We start from the raw sequence: 22,502 nt of genomic DNA on the forward strand, positions 1-22,502 counted from the left end.
TATCTAGGTGGAGGTCGCAGTGACTTTTATGTTGAGCTTAATAAACTATAAAACATAATATTTAAATTTTTAAGAATTAAATAATTTTTATTAATCAAATTAATCTTATTAGCATATGATTAATTTATTTGAAATTTACAAGGTCGCTTTACAGTGAAAGTCCATACTCTCCCTCTGAGTCTGCTGCCTCGAATAAATAACCTGGAGTCCGCAATTAACTTAAGATTTAAAGATATTTTGGTTAATAAAATAATTTAACCAAAAATATAAATGATTTTCTAAAACATACTTTAAACGGCTTTCTCGGCGATCAATCATTCTCCAAAGATGCCAAATTTACCTCTATCACCTCTGACCACACTTCCCCTACGTTGATACCGTGCTATAGCCCTTATCATAAGGCTCGCAAAATATTTTTGATGCTTCAAACACACAATTAGCGCTTCCGAAGGCTACCGAAAAGGAAAAAAAGGCACGGAAAGTGAGACAAAACTCAAATTGAAAGTGGGAAGAAGAAAATGATTGTCTCAAATATCATGAAAAAGAGATTCACACTTACAAAAATTACCTCAGAGCCCTAAACCGCATCTTGCGGCTTCTTTCTCGACCCGTCCGCTACCTGCGCCCTTGCACTATAGCGAGGTCGTAACTCCCTCTCTGCTTCTGCCATGCAAGAAAGGAGAAGGGAGGGGTATCAACAAGGGGGAAGGGAAATCGAAAACAAGGAGTGGATCGTTGCTTATCAGGTGGCCTCTCTTCTCTTCTTGATCGAGCCTCCGGGATGAGCTGCGATTGAAATCTCTCACAGGAGCTTCTGCCGAGCTCAATGGAACAGGGAGGGAGGGTGTGTGAGTGAAACTGAGAGGGGAAAAGGGGTATCAGGAGGGGAGGAAATTTCAAGACCTTCGAACTCATTCGATCACACTAAAGGAATAAAGGAGGCGTAAGACGGTGTGCTGGAGCTAAGGAATTAAGGTTAATTAAATTAATTAAACTTATAACTTCATTTTATTTCTCCCAAATCATTCATAATTTACATACAATACTTTATATAGAATTAATCGATTTTTCGTGTAGAATTTTTTAAAATTGTTTTGATTGAAATCTGATGGGTGTGAAAATTGAGGTACATTTGTTGAATCAAAATTTTTTTGGATTCTCAAAAATTGGTTATTAAATCTGTTGCCGAAATGTTTCAGTAGAAGGGCAAGCAGGCTAGTAGTCCATGGCGCCATGAAAGAAATTATCTTGAAAAGTTAAAAAGGTGTGGTATTTGATGTTTACTTCTAAAAAATTGACCTTTGTTAAAAATTTGTCAAGAATGGACTAGAAAAACATTTCTACCTGTAATTTCCATAATAGTGTATGCGTAGAGAGTTCTCTTATGAATAGACAAATGTGGTCTCCTCTATGAAATTTCATTATGTAAGGGCCACTATCCAATTCAATGGTGTAGACATCCGCGTTGTTGATGTTAGGGCCACAACTGTGCTTTGCAGTCATGTTATGAGATCTTAGTCTGTGTTTGCATTTCGTACACATCTACTCACACATCAAAGAAGATCAATAAAGCTATTTTTGTTGAAATTACACAAGAATTTATGATTGGTACTCTCAACAATATGCCTAATTCTCCTCCTCTGAATTAGTCTTGGTTCTAAGAAGATCAACCATTCTCCATTGATAAATTGGTGGTAATTTTGGTTCTAACTGAAAATACCCTTTTATCATTGACAAGACATGTTAAATAAGAGCAAAGCCTTTAAGGAATTCTCTAAGGTCCCGTTTGGGGCAGCGGTAGGGCTGCGGCGTGGCTTGGAAACGCCAATCGAGGCTTTTAAATACTCCAACATGGCAGCTCTTTACAAAAAGCTGAAGGAAATGTGGTCGCGGGCTTGACCCCGCTGCTCGCATCCCTTCATATATCGTTGACAGGGTTGCTCCTGTCCTCATCGCGATTTGTTCTCTCACATGTCTGGCCCTAGCGGTGCGCTTCTCTTCCGCGATCCTCTCTCTCGATACTTGCCCTAAACTCTCCTCTCTCTCTCTCACGAGTCTCATGGATAGGGCTGCCTCTCTCGGTGAGCTCTCTTCTCCCTCTCCTTTATCTACTTTGCGGTTCTTTGTGAGTGCGTTGATTTTTCTTCGTGCGGTGGTTTGTGAGTGCGGTGTTTTCTCTATGTGGTGGTTCATATGTGCTATGTTTTGTTTGTACGGTGGTTACTCTATGCTGTGGTTCATCTATGTGGTGGTTCCTCTGTGTTGTGGTGTCTCTTCTTGTTGGGTAATCTTTACCTTAACTATGCTGTTGTTTTTGTTTTTGGAAATGCATATATGGTCGAGATTTTCGTGGTTTCCTCTTTGCAGTGGTTCCTCTGTGCGGTGCTTCTTCTTCGTGCTGAGGAATTTGTACACTAACTTTTTTGTGGCTTTTGATTTTGCAAAAGGCTTTATTCTCTAGAATTTGGTGGTTTCCTCTGTGCGGTTGTTCCCCTTCCTGTTCGTTAATGCCTACTGTGCTCGAGAATTTGTGGTTTTTGATTTGGCAATTGCTCATGGTTAATTGGTTTTCAGTTGATGTTGGATTTTGGAATATTTGGGAATCCAACGTGCGATGACTTGGAAATGGGTGTTTGTTTTTAGTTGTTGGATTCTGGTTTTATGCTTGCTTTTATACGTTCATGATTGGTGAGGCGTCTCTTTGTTTTGTAATATTCTGCACTGAATATTTGATCTCAAGTATGAAATGTGCTGGTATGAACAGTTCTGTTGCAAACAACATTATTATACGGGTGCATAATGATCATTTGTCAAAAAACAGCTACAACACAATTGTTTTGAAACTACAAAAAACAAACAGACAACCAGTTTATCCGCAACAGCTTTTTGTGGGGGTTGCTATGCAGCAGCTTATTAATAAGCTGCAACTGCTCAAATAGACCCTAAGTCATCATTCTAAAAGTACTCTCTATCAAAATTCTACTCCATCAAAAAATTCTTCAGGCCTTCATATCTTCTCTGAAACGACTTTATCTAATCAAACTTCTTCTCACTTTGCTTTGCTGGTCGTCCATGACTCAACAACAACATGAAATTTGCACGCCAACTTATAACATTATACCTTGCATCTCTCGAAGAAGGATGTTGAGTAGATAATAATTTGAGTTTTTTGTTGACCGAAGCAGAAATATTGCTAGGATGAGATCAAAATTCATGTAAGAAATATCTTTCTTTGGCAGAGTAAGATCAAAGTTGTAGGCATTTATTAAACTCGTAAAATGGTTTTTTAAGGAAGTTTTTTCTTTTTCAAGGGAGCTTGGCGATTTCTTTGCCTTTATTGCTAGAGCTGATTGTCGGTTTAGAGGAATCAAGAACTTGTCTGCTGATTACTTCAAAGCAGTTGGCTCCTCTGAGGAACATTCAAAGGGAGATTTGGAGTTGTTGACTTAGCTAGGGTGTGGCCGTGCGAGGATATGTTTTCTATGTTTGTTTTCCGGCCTCCAACTTTATTTTATTCTGTTTTTGGCTTCATCGCAGGGAGACATTCTTCTTGTATTTTTCCATTTATGACCTAATGTGTCTTCTCGATGTCTTTTAAGGATAGTATGGATGATATTCTTTAGCAATATTTCATGTATTGTGATACCAAAGTTAACCCAAACTACGACTGAAACGCCACAATTTTATTGTTGATTTCGAAAGAAATACAACATGAACTCTTTGGCGAAAACAATACAAACATGTGAATGATAATATATGAAGTAGCAACTCAACAAGGAATAAAACAAGTACTACTAAAGGACAGGAACAGTCCTGGACAACGCCCGGTGGTGGTTGAGACTCCGCCGAAAGGGCTGGTGACGGCTAGGTGAACGTTAGAGTGAACATCAGCGCTGGATGGGTGCCAAAAGAGGATTGCAAGTATTGCAGCTTGCTGGAAAGGGTGTCGGGAGGGATTGCGGTGGCTGGAGTTGCGTTGGGATGGTCTGGAGGTGCTGCGACTGACAGGGGAGGCGCAGGAAAGGTAGGCAGCGACTAGAGGAGCGTTGAGTGGAACCTAGAGGTGTTCTGACTGACTGGGGGAGGCACAGAAATTGAAGACAGCATCTGGAGAGGGCTCTATGGAACCTAGAGATGCTGCGACTGACTGGGGAAGGTGTGGACATGGAAGGCAGCTTTTGGAGAGCTAGAAGGGACTGGAGGGTCCTGTGGCCTGCTTGAGGAGGCGTAGGAGCGGTTGACAACAACAATAAAGTGGAATAATCACTACCTTAGGCGAGGTACAGCCGAAGCACTTCTCGCCGTTGGAAACAGGTCCTCGGGAGGGGGAACGCCTTCGTGGCAAACCCAAAACCAGAAATCACACCAAAAAAATGTGCATAAATAGGTGGGGAAGAAGGACATCAAAGGCAAGATCCTAGGAAGGAGGTGAAAAAAATGGAAGGGAGAAACGACTAACTGCATTGGCTACGAGCAACGAGGAACTACGGCATGGAAGAAGAAGAGGCGAGTGAATCGGGGGGCACTAGGGGGGGGGGGAAATAAGGCGAGGCCGAATGCCTGCCCTTAAGTACAGTAGAAAGGCTGGACCGGCGGGATGGGGTTATCTGTAAAGTTTAAAAGAGAATTTCATATTGTTTGAGATATTACATATTTAAAAACGTAAAATGTAGAATGAAAAATTTAAAAATGTAAAATGTAAAAATGTAAAGTTTAACAACCCCGCCTCATATTGTTTGAGATATTACATATTTAAAAATGTAAAAAATTACACTCAAGGTAAAGAAGATAAAATAATCCGTAAAGTTTTAAAGAGAATTTCATTATCATAGTTTTTTATTTTAAAAAATGTTGATGTGGTAAAAAATGACAAACAATTTCATTATTAGAATCATAAACGGTGAAATCTCTTAAGTAGAATGAAACTGAACTCTTAAACACCAGAATGTCTTTTGTTTTAACGGTTAGAGTTTTGATAGAAACTCCAAAGTTAAGTGTACTTGTGCTGGAGCACTTATAGGATGGGCGACCTCCCGAGAAGTTAAACCAATAGGGCAAAATCGTGCGGCCATTGAATCAGATAATATCTTGATGGATGAGAGTTCTGACTATCAATTTTGAATTATTATGACTCATTATAAATAACTTTTCAGTAAAGTAAAAAATGGTGATTTTTTTTTGTTCTTTTATCATTTTGCAAACACTGTCATTGCCGGTCAAGTCCGGATGTGAAAAGAGAAGGGTTGCGTTAGGTTGTTGACAGTCAGCGTAAAACTTGTCGAAAAAAATCATGACATGAATCCTTTTGATCATTGTGTAAGTGTTTGGGCGTCCCCTAGAAGCGACACGCTGTATAGCCTGAATATAATGAAAAGTGTGCAAGGGCCGCTACACCGGTGCCCTGGTGTAGTGTCAAATAAGCAAGGGTTCCCGCATTACGGGCGAATGCGGGTAAAAAAGTTAGTCTAAGAAACTAATGAAACTAATATTAGGATAGGATCTTGGAATATATGTATTCCCAATGGTATATTAATGAAATTAGTTGATATTATGATTCATAGGAAAATTAATATCTTATGTATTCAAAAAACTAAATAGGTTGCAGAAAAAAACTAAGGAGATTGATAATTTAGGTTTTGAACTTTGGTATTCTGGTAAGAGTCGCACTAGAAATGGTGTAGGTATAATTATTGATAAGAGTTTGAAAAATAATGTTGTAAGAAAAATAATGTTGTAAAAAGTTGTAAAAATTAATAGAGTTGGAGATAGAATTTTAGCCCTTAAGGTTATCGTTGGTACTAAGATTTTTAATATTATAAGTGCTTATGCTCCTGAAGTAGGTTTAGATACATGGTCTAAAGATAAATTTTGGAATGACTTAGAAGACTTAATACGAATGATACTTCTTGAAGAAAGAATTTTTATTGGAGGAGATTTAAATAGACATGTCGGTAGAGTGGTAGAAGACTTCAGAAATACTCATGGTGGCTACGGTTTTGGAGTAAATAATTAAGAAGGTAGAACTATTTTAGATTTTACTTTAGCGTATGATTTTGTTATTACAATACTTTATTCAAGAAAAGAGATGAGCATCTTATTACTTATAAGACTGGATCTAATAAAACACAAATTGATTATTTTCTTATGAGAAAAAGAGATCGTCGTGATTGTAAAGATTGTAAGGTCATTCCAAGTGAAAATTCTAGATTTTAAGACGAAGAGTTGTAAAATAATGAGGTACCTTTCAGCTTTCGTCCAAGCAAGTTGGTTAGCTAAGTTAGCAACTTTTTTCAACTATGCCGAGAACTTTAATCAATAAGCCAATTGCCTTAGGCTCTCAAGGCTATAATATAAATTTGTCATTAACTAATATTAATTATGCTACATGCCTTATTTATTTACCAGCTAGCAGCCATTGGCATTGCTATGTAATCTTTCTAAATATATAGTTTTTTTTAAGTGCGCCAAGATTTGAACCAAATCCATTAATAAGAAATTAGGGCTAGAGCCCAAGGGGAGGCATTTCGGCACTCAAACTCATTCAGAGAAATCTTTGAAGGGCTGTTTGAGATCATTTTCTTTTCTTTTTTTATGTTAATATTATGATTCAAGAGAAAACATGTTTGATATAGTGTATAACTTTTTTAGTTGGTTTTAAAAAACTGAAAAACAACTTTTATATTTTCTGAGTATTTTTTAAAACAAGTTAATTTATTTTTAAAAACTAAAAATGAAAAGATTCAAAAAATGCATTAAACAATATTGTTTTTAAAACAAAAGCAAAATAAAAACAAAAACATAAAATAAAAGTGGTCCCAAACATGCCCTTAGCTTCTCACTCTTGATTCATTTTTTCTCCAATCTCTTATTCTCTTTCTCGTTGGGCTTGTTAGTAATGTTTTGGTGTTGTCCACATAAAATTTTGAATCCAACAAATTGTGTTCCAATTTTGGTACCATTCCTTGACGGACTGAAACTTCAACAAGTCATCTATGCAATATTTGAATGATTACTGTGCAATGGGTATTGCGAATTAAACTTTGAAAACCACTAATATATGTGATATATCAATGTCAGGCTCTTTCGGTTAAAACTATTACATCACAAGATGCTACACATGGCTTTCCAACTTTGGGCCCAACCACTCTTCTTACATGGTACAGGGTACTGGTAAGTATTCCTTGTATCTGTTTGGTCACCTTTATTAATTTTCCTTCTTTTCTGCCTCAGTTATTTATAAAAACTATCGTTTTGGATGCAGCACGAAGAGAACATCAATGTTTTAAGTAAGCTGGTGGGTGATGGAACTAACAATTTTGCATCTTAGGCATTCTAGTTACTGTTTTTTGACAAATTATTACAATAAATCTCCTAAGATTATAATTTTTAATGAACAGGTTAAGGAAGTGAAGATGATGCATGGAAAAACTACTCAAAGGGAGGCTGCAGAAAAAATGTTGTTAAAGATCCAACAATCAGTCCATGTGGTTGTTTCTTTAGTCAGCCTATGCAAGATTCATGACAAGGTAGCATTTATTCTTTGCAGTAGTTGTTATATCCTTTTTGCTCAACTTAGAGGCCATTTGGGATCATTTTTTTATTTATCTTTTTTTTTGTTTTGTTTATGCTTCTACTTCAAATAAAAAATATTTACTATGTTACGCTGTTAGTTTTTTTAAAAAAAAACACTCAAGAATAATTTTTAGGTGTTTTGAGTGTTTTAAAAATAAATTAATTTATTTTTTAAAATAAAAAATAAAAACATGCAAAGAAAATACACTAACAAAAATGTTCTTTAAAAAAATATTAAAAACAAAAATATAAGGGGCTGTTTGGGATCACTTTTATTTTTTGTTTCATTTTTTTTTTTTGTTTTATATTGTTTTGTTTATGTTTTGATTTGAAACAGAAGAATGTTTGATATGTTTGATTAAGATATAGTTCTTTTTAAAGTACTTAAAACAACTAAACATTTTTTTGATTGTTTTAAAAATTATGTTATTTTATTTTTAAGAAACAACAAATAGAAATATGTAAAAAACACACCTAATAAACATATTTTTAAGAAAAAAGGAAAAAAAAATGATCCAAAACAAGCCCTAAAATTGATCCCAAATAAATCCTTAGTTTGCAAAGCTTGACAATGGCCCGGTTTCGTTAGAACAGCCAGCTAGGAGGATAGTTTCAACCTGTAATTTTTTTTCCTATGAACTAAACCATGTTGCTGCATTAATTAATGTGTTATGAACTGAAGTACTTTTTCGTATTTACAATTAATAATGGTTTGCTAGAGTTTAATTTTTTTTAAAAAATTTTTGGGCATTTACATAAATACCCCACAATTGTTAGATATTTACATATCTAACATCTAAACTTTCATATTTGCATACATGAGATTCACTTCTTTAATATCACTTAAAAAAATATTTTTTTAGAAGTGAGATATATTTTTTCATGGGTAGGTTTATGACACCGAAGTGGTATAAATATATACATACATGTTTGGGTGTTAGATATGTCAATATATAAAAATTATGGTATGCATGTAAATTCACCTTTTTTTATCTGAGCTCATTTTTACACATTAATACTATACAAGGATTAAGGGAAAGCTATCGTTTAACTAATGTCTTGTGAAGAAAATTTGGACGGAGCCAATCATTCCAAATGATATCTTTGATGTTTGCAGGTAGCAATGCATGCCATGGCAGTCAAATATGGAGGCAAGTTTGTTGACCTTTTTCTGAAAGGTAAAACCCCGAATAAAAGTCACCAATTTTCCTAGAAACTGCTATCATGTTTCTGATAAAAGCACAATTTTTCTCAGCTTTTGATTTCCTGCAAGCCCAGTTTCAGTCACACTATGAATTGATAATTCAAATGGTAAGGTGAATCGTTTTCTTATTCATTCAGTATTTCTCTATGGGGCATTTACATACGTACTACCCAATTCCTTCTCATTTACATATCTAACATCTAAACTTTGCTTTTTATATTTATGCCACCCAATTCTTTCATATCACAAGTAATACCACTATTTAACTTTTAAGAAGTGAAATACATCTTTTCATGCACAAGTACAGTGACATATACTTTTTAAAAATTAAAGTTTAGGTGTTAGATATGTGGATATATAGAATTAAGCGGTATGTATGTAAATCTTTCTAAAATTTTACGATCTCCTAAATAGTGGTCATGATTGTCTAGTTCAAAGAATTTCAGAAGGCAACACGAGTTATACAGGCTTTGTGCTCTGAGGCTAAGGTGTGTCTCTCTCTTACCCATTATCTGTCTCTCTCTTCTCTTACCCATTATCACCCAGAACTTAAAAGGTTGCCTGGGATCTTTTTTATTTTTAGTTTATAATTTATAATTTATAATTTTATTTTTTTTATATTTTGATTTGAAGTAGAATATGTTTGATGTGCTCTAATGGTTAGTTTTTAAAAACATAAAAAATTTAAAAGATTTTATGTGTTTTTAAAATAAATTAATTAAAAAATAAAAATTTTAAAAGCTACACTAGGCAAACATATTTAAAAAAAAGGCAGAAATAAAATAAAAATGAACCCAGAGGGTATTATCATTTTACATAGTTTTAAAATTTGAACCAAACAAGCTAGCCTGACTGATTTAACCGTGTGCCAATTCTTCGCAAATTGTCCATAGGCCCAAAGATGCTTTTACATGGATACATGATTGAACATCACAAGTGGAGTTGATCAATCTGATTTTAAAATAACCAGCAGCTCTAAAATTGATCAATTTTAAATTTTGAATTTTGATTAAATGGCTAGAAATAAAGAATTTAAATTAAAAATTAAGAAAATATAATATCTCAAAATTTTGATTTAAAATCTTATTTAAAATATTAAAAGATGAAACATCCAAAATTAATATATTTATATGAATTGTTAAAATATCATTATTGAATTATTATGATATTATTTAAATCATATTAAAATAACTTTATCTTTCATTACATCATCTGGTTCAACTCCCTATTCAATTCTAATTGAGCCGTTATATCTTGAACCACTTATTTTTTTCGGTTTATTATTTGATCTGATATCTTATATTTTTGTGTCACTGGCAAGGGGTCAAAACGGACGATGGTTACAAGCAAGGTTCCTGCCACCAAGAGGTCCTTGGAGAAGTTCCTGTTCCATGTTAAGGCTCTTCTTCATAATAATTCATCAAGCGGCTGCACTTTCTGGATGGGTAATCTTTCACCACAATAGCTGTACTTCTTTATTTCCTCCTCCATTAGCAGTATAAAGCTCGTTGTGTTTGCACCATTTGCATAGGCACAACTCGATGCCGTGGCAAAGATTTTATTATTAGTAGCAATAGGTCTTTGAGAACTGTTTGTGCTCATCTAAGCATGACATGATGTCGGATTGTCTGCATTCATGTGGACCAAATTTTCTCCAAATAGAAATTGATTAGAAATAAAATGAAGAAACTCAATTTGTCGAGTTTGAGTATCACCCCACCCAAAAAAATAAGCTTTTAGTCCTGATAGTTTTAGGTCCAGTGCAATGTCTAAATAATAAATTAGCCTTATGTTGCACTTTTGTTAAAGCAAATTCAGTCTTAACATTGTCCCATCAATAGTTTAATAAGACAGATATTTACATACATAGTGTAATTGTTGTGTATATAATTCAATATCTAAATGTTCGTAATATAATTTTATAACATTCAAGTGTTCATACTCTTATCAAAATATATCATGAAAAGTGCATTTAGATCTAAACAATTAATGACATCTTGATTTGACGTTAAAAGATTTATATGTTATATAAATATAAAAATTTCGGGCATCTATATACATACCACCAAATTCCTATGTATTTACATATCTAACGCCTAAACTTTATTTTTTACATTTGTACCTCACAAACCTTTCATATCACATTAAATGTACCAACGTTTTAATTTTAAAAAAGTGAAATATACATTTTCATGCCTACCTAAGGTGACATGTATATATCTAAAATTTGAAGTTTAGGTGTTGGATATGCAAATCCATAAGAATAGAATGGTATGCATGTAAACCTCTAGAAATTTACGAATTAGATCCGTGAATACTTTAAAAATTCCATGCCAGGTACATATCTCTAAGAATAGGGATATTTACATAAGACATCCTCATCAAGATTTCATCTGGCAATGTGGCAGGTAACTTGAAGCACAAAGACCTTCAAGGCCAGGTGGTGAGTTCCCAGCTGTATGAAGACGACGACGCTAATCAAGTGAAAGATCCAAACAGGAATGAGCTCCCTGAATCTGTGGGTGATTGTGAAGATTATGACGCTGAAAACTGAATGTGCCACATGGAGGAAACTCAGTTCAGACTGCGAGGTGAGAAACCCTCTCTTCCTGGAGAAAATATTACATCCGGATTCCAGACATAACTTGCGTTCGGAGTCCATTCTAATGATGGGGCGCCACATGTCAAGTGAGCCCCACCGCTTTCAACAATGTCAGTGTATTGTGAGGGGGCTCACTTGAGACGTGGTGCCCCACCATTAGATTCCGGATGTATCCGGAGTTTGTATGTAATATTATTTTCTCTCCGAAGTCCGTATGTAATACTTTTTTCCTCTTCCTGAACTAACTATATTGAGTCTTGTGATATTTTTTTTAGTTGGGTTTTTTCATGGTCTTTTTTTCTTAGCTAGCAAATAGCAGTAGATATGCAAATTTTAGAGTTGATTAGGAGGTGCGCATGAGTACATACATACCATTTAATTCTTATGTTTTAAATAGCAAAATAAACTTTGGTCGCTGGAGATAAAACCCTGCTTAAAACCTAGGCCCCCTGGACGCGCCAAACGATCACAAATCTCCGCCGACCAGCTCCGACTTCACCGATGCCACCGCCGGCGCTCTACTCCGGCCAACATCGCCTCCTCCCCCACATCCTTCTCCAACGCTGCTTCTCAGCAGTACAAGCCCGCACCTTCATCGACGCCCGCATCCACTGGGTCCGCGACCGTGGCCTCGATCATGCCGTTGAGAAGGAGAAGCACCTCCTCCCGTTCCACTCACTCAAAGACTTCCTCCTTCAATACTTCTCATCATCATCCTCCACCGCCTCCTCCGTTCCCCTCGACGCCATCTCCGAGCGTCGTCAAGACCTCCGCCTCCCATTCCGCGCCATTCGCTTCATCCGTCTCTTCCCCAACGCCTTCATCGAGGAAGCTCCGAATCCCTCTACATCTTCTTCCTCTTCCCCTCCCCGCCCTTCGATTAGTCCCACGGACGATCTCATGCTAATCCACTCCGAGGAGCTCCGCGCATTTGAGTCCTCTCGCAACAACGCCGCCGATCGCCTCCTCCGCCTCCTGATGCTCGCCCCTTATCGCCGACTGCCTCTTCCTCTAATCGACCGTCTCCAGTGGGATCTCGGCCTCCCCTGTGATTTTGTTCGCTCTCTCTTACCCGACTTCCCTGATTACTTCCAAATATCGCCTTCATCCGGTAGGGATAACCTAGATATCGAGCTCGTATGTTATCGAAAAGATCTCGCCATTTCTGCCATGGAGAATTATGCTATGCGGACTGGTGGTTACAAGAAAGGCGCCTCTTTAGCATTCCCTTTACATTTTTCGAGGGGATTTGAGCTTGAAAAGAAGGTAAGGAAGTGGTTGGACGAGTGGCAAAAATTGCCTTATGTTTCTCCCTACGAATCTGGTTCAAACCTTCCGCCAAAGAGTGATATTCAGGAGAAATGGATTGTTGGGGTTCTTCATGAGGTTTTAAACTTATTGATTGGGAAGAAAACTGAGATGGAGAATTTAGTTTTACTTGGGCAGCACCTTGGGCTGCCAGCGAGGTTCAAAAAATTGATTACCCAACATCCAGGAATCTTTTATTTGTCAAACAAGCTCAGGACACAGACGGTTGTTCTCAGGGAAGCTTATAGGAGGGATCTTTTGATAGAAAAGCATCCAATGATGGGGATTAGATATCGGTACATTCATCTTATGCATAAGAATAGGAGTTCTGGGGAAAAAAAGAAGAAGGATCGGAGTTCCAGGAGAGTTGGGCATTCAGTGGAGGATGATGAAGATTACGAAGCAGAAGCTAGCGGTATAGAGGAAGAGGGGGAGGAGGAAGAGGATGGAGATTATGAGTTCTCAGAGTCTTCTGATTTTGAATCCGGGGATGAAGAGAGTGATGATGACAATGATGGAGTTAGAGATGATAATCTTTCTTTTCCTACACAAGAAGTTCAACCAAGAAGGCCATCTCCAATCAGAGCAAGTTCTATAGAAAGGGAACTTATTACTAGTAAGAGTAGAAGAAATGAGATGCATAGCATTGGAAAGAGAAAATCCACTGAAACAAATTGGAGGGCGCCACCAAAGAGTAGATTCGGTGTAAAATTATGATCTTGGTATTGGTTTGTCAGATGATGTTATGTGCTTAATGGAACATAAGGCGTCACTGCCTTTGACAGTACTGCTTTACTTGACAGGTACCGTATACATTAGATCTGTTTCCTGTGTTAGCAGAGTGCTATCAGTTTTTAGTTAATCAAGTGATTAGGTTTTTTATAATGCTATTGTTAATATATTTGTGTTGCTGACTTGAGAATGCCTTTCTTTTTTTTTTGAAACTTGAATTTTCTCAAGTGCATGCCAGCTGTGGTGAACTGATTAATACTAGAACGATGGATTTGTTGAGAAAGATTTATGTCAGAAATGAAGGTTTCGAAGAAGCTCAACACCAAAAAAAAAAGAAAAGAACCTAGTCAGATAAATGCAGTTGAAGTTAAGAAAATCATTTAAAAGGCAAAGCTTGAGTAGTCCAATAAGGTTTTGTGCATTTTCAGAGCACTAGTCTTTGAGCTATAAGGGTTGTTTGGTCAGGAACATGCTTTCATTTTGCAGGGGCTATAGAATATCAAATGATTGGTTGGAAGAAAAACAAATGTTGCGTTAAATTTCAATGTATTTGGAATTATTGGATTTGGGCAAATTTTATATACACCGATTTGTGTAAAGTTACACCGCCGGCCGCCGGACTTTTGCCACCCTTGTCGACCTTTCGCCACCTTTGCGACAGCCTTTCGCCACCCCTACTGCTTGCACCGGTTGCCATCATCACCATCTACCGCTGTTCACCATTGTCTGCCACTGCCAACTCAGGCCATTGGTTGTCACCGCCAACCCTGGCCACTCGTTGCTTCTGCCGGCCTCAACGAGTTTATTTTACATTGAATTCATTTTTCTTCAAACCAAATAAAAAAATTCAAAGTCTTATAATTATTTTACTTAGAATCAAACAATCCTAAATTATTTCAAGTATAATACATTACTTGTAACACCATATTGTTTTTTCAGCAAACCAAATAAACCCTTAATATTTTCAAAGACCAAAAATCTAAAATATTGTGGTGAAATCAAAGAGATTTTGCAATGCTAGATATGCTTAACATATTGTACATTTAGTTCTTATGGTTAGTATGAATTCATTAATCTAATGGCTTTTAATATGCATGTGCACTCAAATCTTGATCGCATTGGCTTGGCTCTGGTATGAATTTAGTCCCCTACGCATTTATTTTTCTTTACTGAGCCACCGACTTGTTACTGGTTTCTTGTAGGTCCTTGCATATATACATATACTATAATGGGTGGAAAAAGGACCAAAATTCTCACTTTTAGGTACTGATTTGTGGACAAGATTTGGTCTATTCGAGTTATTTAAAGTACTTATTGATATTTATTTTACCTTTTTAAATGTCGATGGCTATATTGCTTATGAGTGCTGCCTCAATTTAATCAAAATTTTTTAATTTTGATTTTTGTCTTGATTTTATCAAGATTGTAGGAGATATTTTCATCTCAGGCCGTGATTGTTACAACTCTAGTCCAAGTACACGGTATTTTCCTTTTTCTTTAATGCGGTTTACGAACATAGAAGAGATTAATCTTTCTTCTTTTTTTCTTATAGAATTTAGCATGATGATTTTATTTGGAACAATAGTTTTTTTACATGTCTATATTTCTTATTAGTTTGGCATTGTAGTTTTTCTTTTATTTAAGTAGTTCTTTCTTCAAGTGATTTTTTTTTAGCAAATGTTGAAAGGAGGGGCACTTGATGTCGTGTAGTTTTATGGTACGTAAATTTTAATTGAATAGGAACTCCTCTTGCAACTTGTCCCATTCTTCTTTAGCTCTTCTTTTTTGGAAATATTAGTCTGCAAGAAGTGCTTGTGAAATGTTTATGTTGATTCTCATTTTTCTTGTGCTATAATTAAAGTGAAAAATGTTATTAGGACTATTATATCTCCTATTCATAACATCACACAAATCTTGGGCATAAAAATAGGTTTCTATTTTGATAGATCAGAAATCATAATTTTCCTGCAAAAAAAATTGGATTTGGGATGGATGAGAGGAATGCGTCAATCATTGTTGTGTCCGGAAAAAGTTTGCTCTTAGTATTGGATCAAACTTTGCTTTGAGCTCTCGTAGATTTAAGTAGAAATTGGTATGAAAAGGATTAAAAGACTTTGTAAAAGTGGGAAATATTTGGTGAAGGCAAATTTTTTTTTTTAAATTCTTCTTGTTCTTGATTTGTTTCATACAACGTGGCATGTCTATTTATAAGCTACTTAATTTATGGACTCTTCTTTGACGTTTGAGTATAATATGCAATTTTAAAATTTTCATGCATTTTAGTATTTCCTCAAGTTTCCTGGAATATTCTTTTTTATTATAAATGAACAACATTTTCTAATAATACATGAGAGAATTTATGTAAAAACAGTAAGGAGAGTTTCACAAATCTTTGTGAGCGAGGCTCCTTTGTGCTCAATAAATGATTAAGATAATCCATTAATATGAGATATGAAGTTTTTCTTGTGAATCTTAATTAATTATTTATCCCACCCTGAACTCTGCCTTGAGACATTTTGCCATTAATTCAATGATAGCATATGGGTTACAAATATTTACTATTGTAAACCAACAAAATGGTAAAATAACAGCTGCTAAAATATTAATTCTGAATCAGCAATGACACGTGTTGCATTTATGTAATAGCTGTAACTCCTTTATAACTATGTTGGAAATTCAATATAAACAATTAAATTACAAAATATTCGTTTTCTATCTGCAGAATTTTTTAGTTAACTACAGAATATTCGGTTTATAAGGTGAACATTGTCTTCTATCATCAAAATGTCGACAGAATATTAGAAATTCTTTTAGTGGGGATTCTAAAGTAAACACCGTTTTAGATTGTATTGGTTGCAATTTGACAAAATATTGATGGCAAGTCATAACTATTACTAGTGGTCTCTCTAATGCTGTCACACTTGTGTGTTTGAAATTTCTTCATCTATATTTTGGTTTTTTTATCATGTTTTTATTTTATTTTTTTTTGCAAATATTTTGATTCCTTGTCATAAAATAAAAAAAAGGTTGAAAGACAGTCTTGTATAATCCATTCAGACAAACTCAGTGGATAAGTTCTGAAATGTCTCTGCCCTTGGATTTGTCCACATGTATAAGCCTCTCACTTGCTGAATTCCTCTAATCGATAGCCAACTATTTTATTTGGGCCTTTTTTTTTCTGGAAGCTGATTATCAGAGAATCCAGCTTATAAAGTTGGGAGATTTACATAGATACCACTCAATTCCTATGCAATTACATATCAACACTTAAACTTCAATTTTTACGTACATACCACTATGCCTATGCATGAAAATGTGTATTTCACTTTTTAAAAGTTCAAATTGTGACATTTTTATGTGATATGTAAACTTTGAGGCGTATAAATGTTTAAATTAAAATTTTGCTGTTACCTATGTAAGTACATGGGAAATGGGTGGTTTGTATGTAAAAATGCCTGAAAAGTCTGAAACTATTATTTTGTTTTCTTGCTCGTTAACTTATCAAGTATGACATATCGGGTATTATTCAGCACACCTACTTAATACTATAAATAAACATAGTATAATGCTGTGGGATGCAATAAATGTCTGATTTCAACTTAATGTTTGGAAAAAATTTCATATTTGATAGACAAGCTATTTGATAGTGAAATCTGATTAATTATGGTTTGGCATTACAGTTTTTGTTTTGTTCTTTGACACTGTTCCGTGCATGATGTTTATGATATGCTCCAAGACTAATTGTCATAGAAATTAAAATACTTTGTTTCACCAATCTCAAATCAAAGTAATACAACACAACGCAACTCACATGAATACGTAAAAGATTAGCACCAACAATTCGAGAGGTTGGCGATCTCTCTCAAATTCTACAATTCGAGATGTAGGAAATCTCTCCCCAACTCTAACCCTACGACTTGAGACTTGTTATCTTCTGCATAACTCTAAACTTAAACTATTAAGCTCTATTTATACCAAACAATAATTAATAATAAAAGACTAAGGGCCCGTTTGGGGCAGCTTATTGACTGCGGTGGTGGTATGAAAACACCGCATGGGTGTTTGAAAAATGCGTTCGGCGCTGCGATTTCGTGCCGCTTCGACGCACTTACAAAATTTCGTTAATAGATGGAGAAAAGAGGAAGGGGCCACGTCCTGCGTCTGCTTCGCACGTTAGGTGAAGAATTCCTATGTGCCCCTCTTTGCCCCCGTCGCCCTCGCCTCGCCCTCCCCTAGTTAGCGTTTCATTTTGAGGCCTAGAGGAAGCTCTGATTCCTTCTTTGATTCTCTCGCCTCTTTTATTCTCGATTTTTCCTCCGCTTTCGCTGCGAACCCTAGAATTGGGTTGACTTTCGTGTTGCTCCGCCTTGCTTTGTATCTTGGTCGAATTAGGAAAGATCGATTGCTTTTGAGCTGATGGGCGAAGTTAATGGCGATTCTATCGGTTTTGCATTGATATGCCGAAAATAGGTAAAGACTTTGGTACTTTGTGCTCTTCTTCCTTTAGATTTTTCATTTTTGTTGGGATCGTTTTGTTGATCTCAATTTATCTTGGTGATTTTGAATGTTGTTTTTTTTTTTGGAGCTATCGTATTCATGCATGGAATTATTTAAATATGTTGTTGAGATGGAGCTAAAAACTCAATTGTAAAAATATAAGTGATATTTGCTTTTAGATTGTTTTTGAGTTTGAGCCGACTTATAAGATTTGGAACATGCTCGGTCTTTTCTTTAAAATGTTTACAATAATTAGATTGACTTGCTTTTGATCGTAAGTAGTGTTCTAGGTTTTAGGCGCTCTTTTGATCATGTTGTAGAATTGAGGTAACGAAATATGAGCAGTGTATTTTAATTTATGTAACTGATCTGTAATTGTTTGAGACTTTTGTTCTATCTTTTATTTTCCCTATAATATTATGTTGCAAACAGTTTAACTAAACAAGGGCAGAATAGTCATTTATCCAACAACAGCTGCCAGTAAGCTGAATAAGCTGCTCCAAACAACAAGTCAGCTTATTCTGATAATCTGCAGATTATCAAATTATCAGAATAATCTGTTTATCAGCACATTATAAATAATCAACAGCTGTCCCAAACAAACCCTAAATTGCCTTGAGGCTAATAAAAGATTAAATTTCTCTTACGGTAGGCACTGACGTCATTATACTCCCCTCCAAAAAAGCACCTTGCCCTTCAGGTGGATAAAAAAATTTGCTTTTTGTTCAAGCTCTCATGTCTTCTCATCACACTGTGAGAACCTATAATATTCAATCCTTGCAATGGTGTCTTGGAACAACGTTTTCATCATATCGAAAGCATAGTCTTTTTGCTCGCTTCTATTGAATCTATGTTCCTGTAAGACATTTGAAGGTCCCTCGAAGTCGTGGCCCATTATTTATGTTTCGGGGAGCCTCCCTCCGGACTTTCACTGTATGAGTTTTTGGTAGCATCGTGGTCGTCACATTTTTGTATGACGCTCCACTTATGTTGTTTCTATTAGCCAGTTCAATTATTTTTTTAATCTACAACCAAGTGCTCTAATTTCATAGTTTCCTCTAATCACTGTGGTTTTAGCATACAAAGAGTTACACGTATGTCGAGCTTTAGAACCTTCATGAAATTCCTCTACGATATTGTTTTAGAAATTCTTTGCAGTATTCCGACAATAGCTCATATTTCTCCCTTTATTTCATAATAGTTTTTTACCAAGCCAAGACAAAGAATTGCTCGTGTAAGTATTCTTTTCGATTGACTCAAAAACGTTCCAACAAACACTCCTTAAATTTCTCCCATGAGTGGATCAGGTATCTAGCCTCTCTCCACTGAAATCATGCTAGTGTTTTCCCCTCCAAACTTAACCCTGCTGCCATGAGCCTCCCCATTTAGCCCATTCATCTCGAAGTATCGTTCCATCCAATACACCCATCCATGCATGTCTTTCCCCTCGAAAATTGACAACTTCAACCTCCTCTCCCTCCGGTGTTTCCCCTCATTTATCTAAAAGGTAAAATTCCATCCTTTAATATTCCCAATCCGGACTTCTCTTCTTCTTTCTTCGTGCTCTCCATACCTCTTGCATAACCCCATCCCAATGTTTCAGTCCAAACCCCTCAATCGGAAATCTCTAATCCACCCTCCATTTGAGCCAAAAGAGGGGGTTCTTGATGGTGCATACTTTCCTCATCTTCTTCTCGTCAAGTCTCTTCCCCGTTTGATTTAGTCAAGGATTCTCTAGTCAACTCTTAATTAGTGTTTGTAAATTGAACGGCCGGTGGGGTCTTGGATTGCATTTCAATAAGTCTCAACATCATCTCCTCCAAATTCTCAAATCGATTTTCAATTGAGGAAAACTTTTCTTCTATGGTTGAAAACCTCACTTCTATTTTGGGTGTAAGTTGCCTTGCTTCTCCTATCAATCTCTCTTACAAAGCATCCATTTTCTTGCGATTATTTCTCCCATCATTTGGCTTCCTAGTTAGCTCTTATCGTGACCGTATTGCAAGTCAGTGTTCCCGGATCATGCCAATCCTTGGATAACTCTTATTGCGATTGCATCATGGGGTTCGATCACAAAGGTGGTTCAATGCTCGATGGAGAAAGTCCGGATGAGTCCGTCGTTGCCTTAGATTATTGTGATCCCATCATTGCTGTACGGGAGAGAAAGGCGAGACAGTCACGTGATGAGACTGTTGTTAGCTTAGATTACTGCAATCTCGTCATTGCTGCGCACAACAAAGAAAGGCAAGATGAGATTGTCGCAGGCTCAAATTACCGCGATCAGAACCTTTAAGCCACGACCCTCCCTTCGACTTCACAGCTAGCTTGAATTGCGATCGTATCGTCATGAGGCATGCCGCGATCTTTATTTCTTCCTAGAATCTTTTGACGCTCTGATAATAATGTGATACATCCAAGGTGAATTTTCATTGAAATTGGGGCAAATAAATTATTTTATTTCACTAATCTCAAATCAAAGCAGTATAACATCACACAACTTACACAATTTCATAAAAGACAAACACCTACTACAATTTGAGATGTTGGCGATCTCTCCTAAATTCTACAATTCGAGAGGTAGAAAATCTGTCAGAAACCCTAGCCCTGAGACTTAGAAAATCTGTAAAAAGGTGATATTTTTAAATTTGAATGCCCATAGTTTTCTAGAAGTTTTTTTATATGCATATATTACATCTATATCAAGCAATCATTCGATGATAAGTCCGAAAAAGGTATTGTGAGCTGGTAGACAATATCAATCTCCTGCAACATTTTATTTTTTAAGAGCAATAATAAGTTTTTCATTTGGAGCAATTCTCTTATAAATTTCTAGATTGTTTGCAAATATCAGCTTCCTGCTTCTTGCAAATGCTTTATTGTCAATGTAAGAAAACAAGAAATTTTAGAGAAAATTCTACAAAAAATAGATTTATAAGAACAATTTTTTCCCTTGCATCTCACCCATCATCTCAATTTCAACAGCAAACTAACAATTTCGTAGTTTTAGGGGACATTTGGTGGCAGATAATTACATCTGAGTTACTGAAATTTCTTTACATTCCTTTTCAACTGAAAACCTAAAGCATTTTGGACATTTACAGACATACCACTCTAATCTTTAACATTACATCAAAAATATCATAATCACTATATTTTTAAAAGTGAAATAGGCCTTTTCATGCATAATTTTGTGACACCAATGTGTTAAAAATGTAAATATCAAACTATGAGTGTTAGATATGTGATTAAATAAACAATTTGTGATTTGCATGTGAATTTCCCCAAACTTGTTCCTTATTTTGCAGGCTTGACATATGAGTTCCTTGATTTACAATGAAGCACCTGTCTATGAGCTTAACAACAGGTCCATTTTATGCGCTCCTATCAATTATCCGAACCAAACTCATGCTTCCGAGTTGCAATGCCAGCAATCTTGCTCGATAGGAAGGTGAAGCTAAAGCCCTAAACCATCTTGCTTTTCTAAAACATTTTACATGTTTGTGCTTTAAGATTGTTGCTGGTTGAAGAAAGAAGCTTTAATTGAACTAATTTGTGGACTCATAACCCAATCCAACTTACTGCCCAAGGTTCATATATTGTATTCCACTTTTTGGATGTAGGTTAAAGGTAATGTTAGGTATGTTCTAATTTGCATTGCTAGATAATTATATGGGCATTTTCATACGGAGCACGAAATTCTTTTGTATTTACGTATCTGAAAATTAAACTTTGTCGTTAATGTCACATAAAAAATAGCACTATTATCACATTTTAAAAGTGAAATACACCTTTTCATGCATATATGTATGTAAATATGTGATTTTAGGTGTGAGATATGTAAATACATAAGATTTGTGTGCTATGTATGTAAATTCTGCTAAATTATATGTGGTTTCGGTTTGCCAAAATGACAAGTCAAATGAAACGCTCTATTATGGTCCATGAAGCTTTCTTACCATTAAGAAATTGGAAAATTTACCGGCATACCAATACAACTTAATTCCTATGTATTTATACATCCAACATTTAAATGGCAATTTTTACATATATGCCGCCTTGCCTGTGCATGCATTCCACTTTTTTAAAAGTTAAAATAGTGATATTTTTTTTGTGATATGAAATCTTAGGGTGGTATAAATGTTAAAAGGAAACATTAGGTGCTACATATGCAAATACATAGGAATCATGTGGTATGTATGTAAATGCCCCTAAGAAATTTTTGCTGGTTATGTTGAGTCATTTCATGTATTGGTTTTTTCAGCACGAGATTTCCGCCGGATGTGCTTTCATGGTATCATCATATCATTTATAACTCTCAAGGCACTTCTGTATTAGCTATCTTAAAGTTATATTAGCATGTGAATAATCATTCTATATAACAGATGTGTGATATTTAAATTTATCATGGTTAGCTATATCTTCATATTTAATAATAACAAATGTTGTTTATTAATATTGTCTCCATGAAAATCATATATTATATGCTCAATATATATATTTTTTATTTTTTATTTTAAAGCTATAAAGTTTAGTTTATAAGATAGCATTGGACGGCATAATTCATGGTTGTTAATAAAGATAGATGAG

At 35.6% G+C, this 22,502-nt stretch overlaps 1 protein-coding gene across 10 annotated transcripts in view; it reads left to right on the plus strand.

Annotated features, from left to right (window-relative positions):
* The window catches only part of LOC110039170 (Fanconi anemia group D2 protein homolog), a 92,429-nt gene extending 70,191 nt beyond the window's left edge, over positions 1-22,238 (plus strand). For 2 of the 10 annotated variants that reach the window (XM_020744144.1, XM_020744145.1), the window contains exons 24-33: positions 7,078-7,170; positions 7,262-7,294; positions 7,398-7,526; positions 8,690-8,750; positions 8,828-8,883; positions 9,208-9,264; positions 10,098-10,221; positions 11,185-11,367; positions 14,841-14,899; positions 21,221-21,641. In XM_020744144.1, the coding sequence (XP_020599803.1) occupies positions 7,078-7,170; positions 7,262-7,294; positions 7,398-7,526; positions 8,690-8,750; positions 8,828-8,883; positions 9,208-9,264; positions 10,098-10,221; positions 11,185-11,330 (699 nt within the window). In that variant the 3' untranslated portion in view covers positions 11,331-11,367; positions 14,841-14,899; positions 21,221-21,641. Of the gene's footprint in view, positions 1-7,077; positions 7,171-7,261; positions 7,295-7,397; positions 7,527-8,689; positions 8,751-8,827; positions 8,889-9,207; positions 9,265-10,097; positions 10,222-11,184; positions 11,368-11,822; positions 11,894-14,620; positions 14,658-14,840; positions 14,900-21,220; positions 21,642-22,176 lie in introns of those variants that run through there. The other 8 variants (XM_020744137.1, XM_020744143.1, XM_020744138.1 and 5 more) reach the window with 7 other exon arrangements.
* The last annotated feature ends 264 nt before the right edge of the window (positions 22,239-22,502 follow it).

The sequence above is a fragment of the Phalaenopsis equestris genome, unplaced genomic scaffold, assembly GCF_001263595.1.
Source record: "Phalaenopsis equestris unplaced genomic scaffold, ASM126359v1 Scaffold235604, whole genome shotgun sequence".
Taxonomy (NCBI): Eukaryota; Viridiplantae; Streptophyta; class Magnoliopsida; order Asparagales; family Orchidaceae; genus Phalaenopsis; species Phalaenopsis equestris.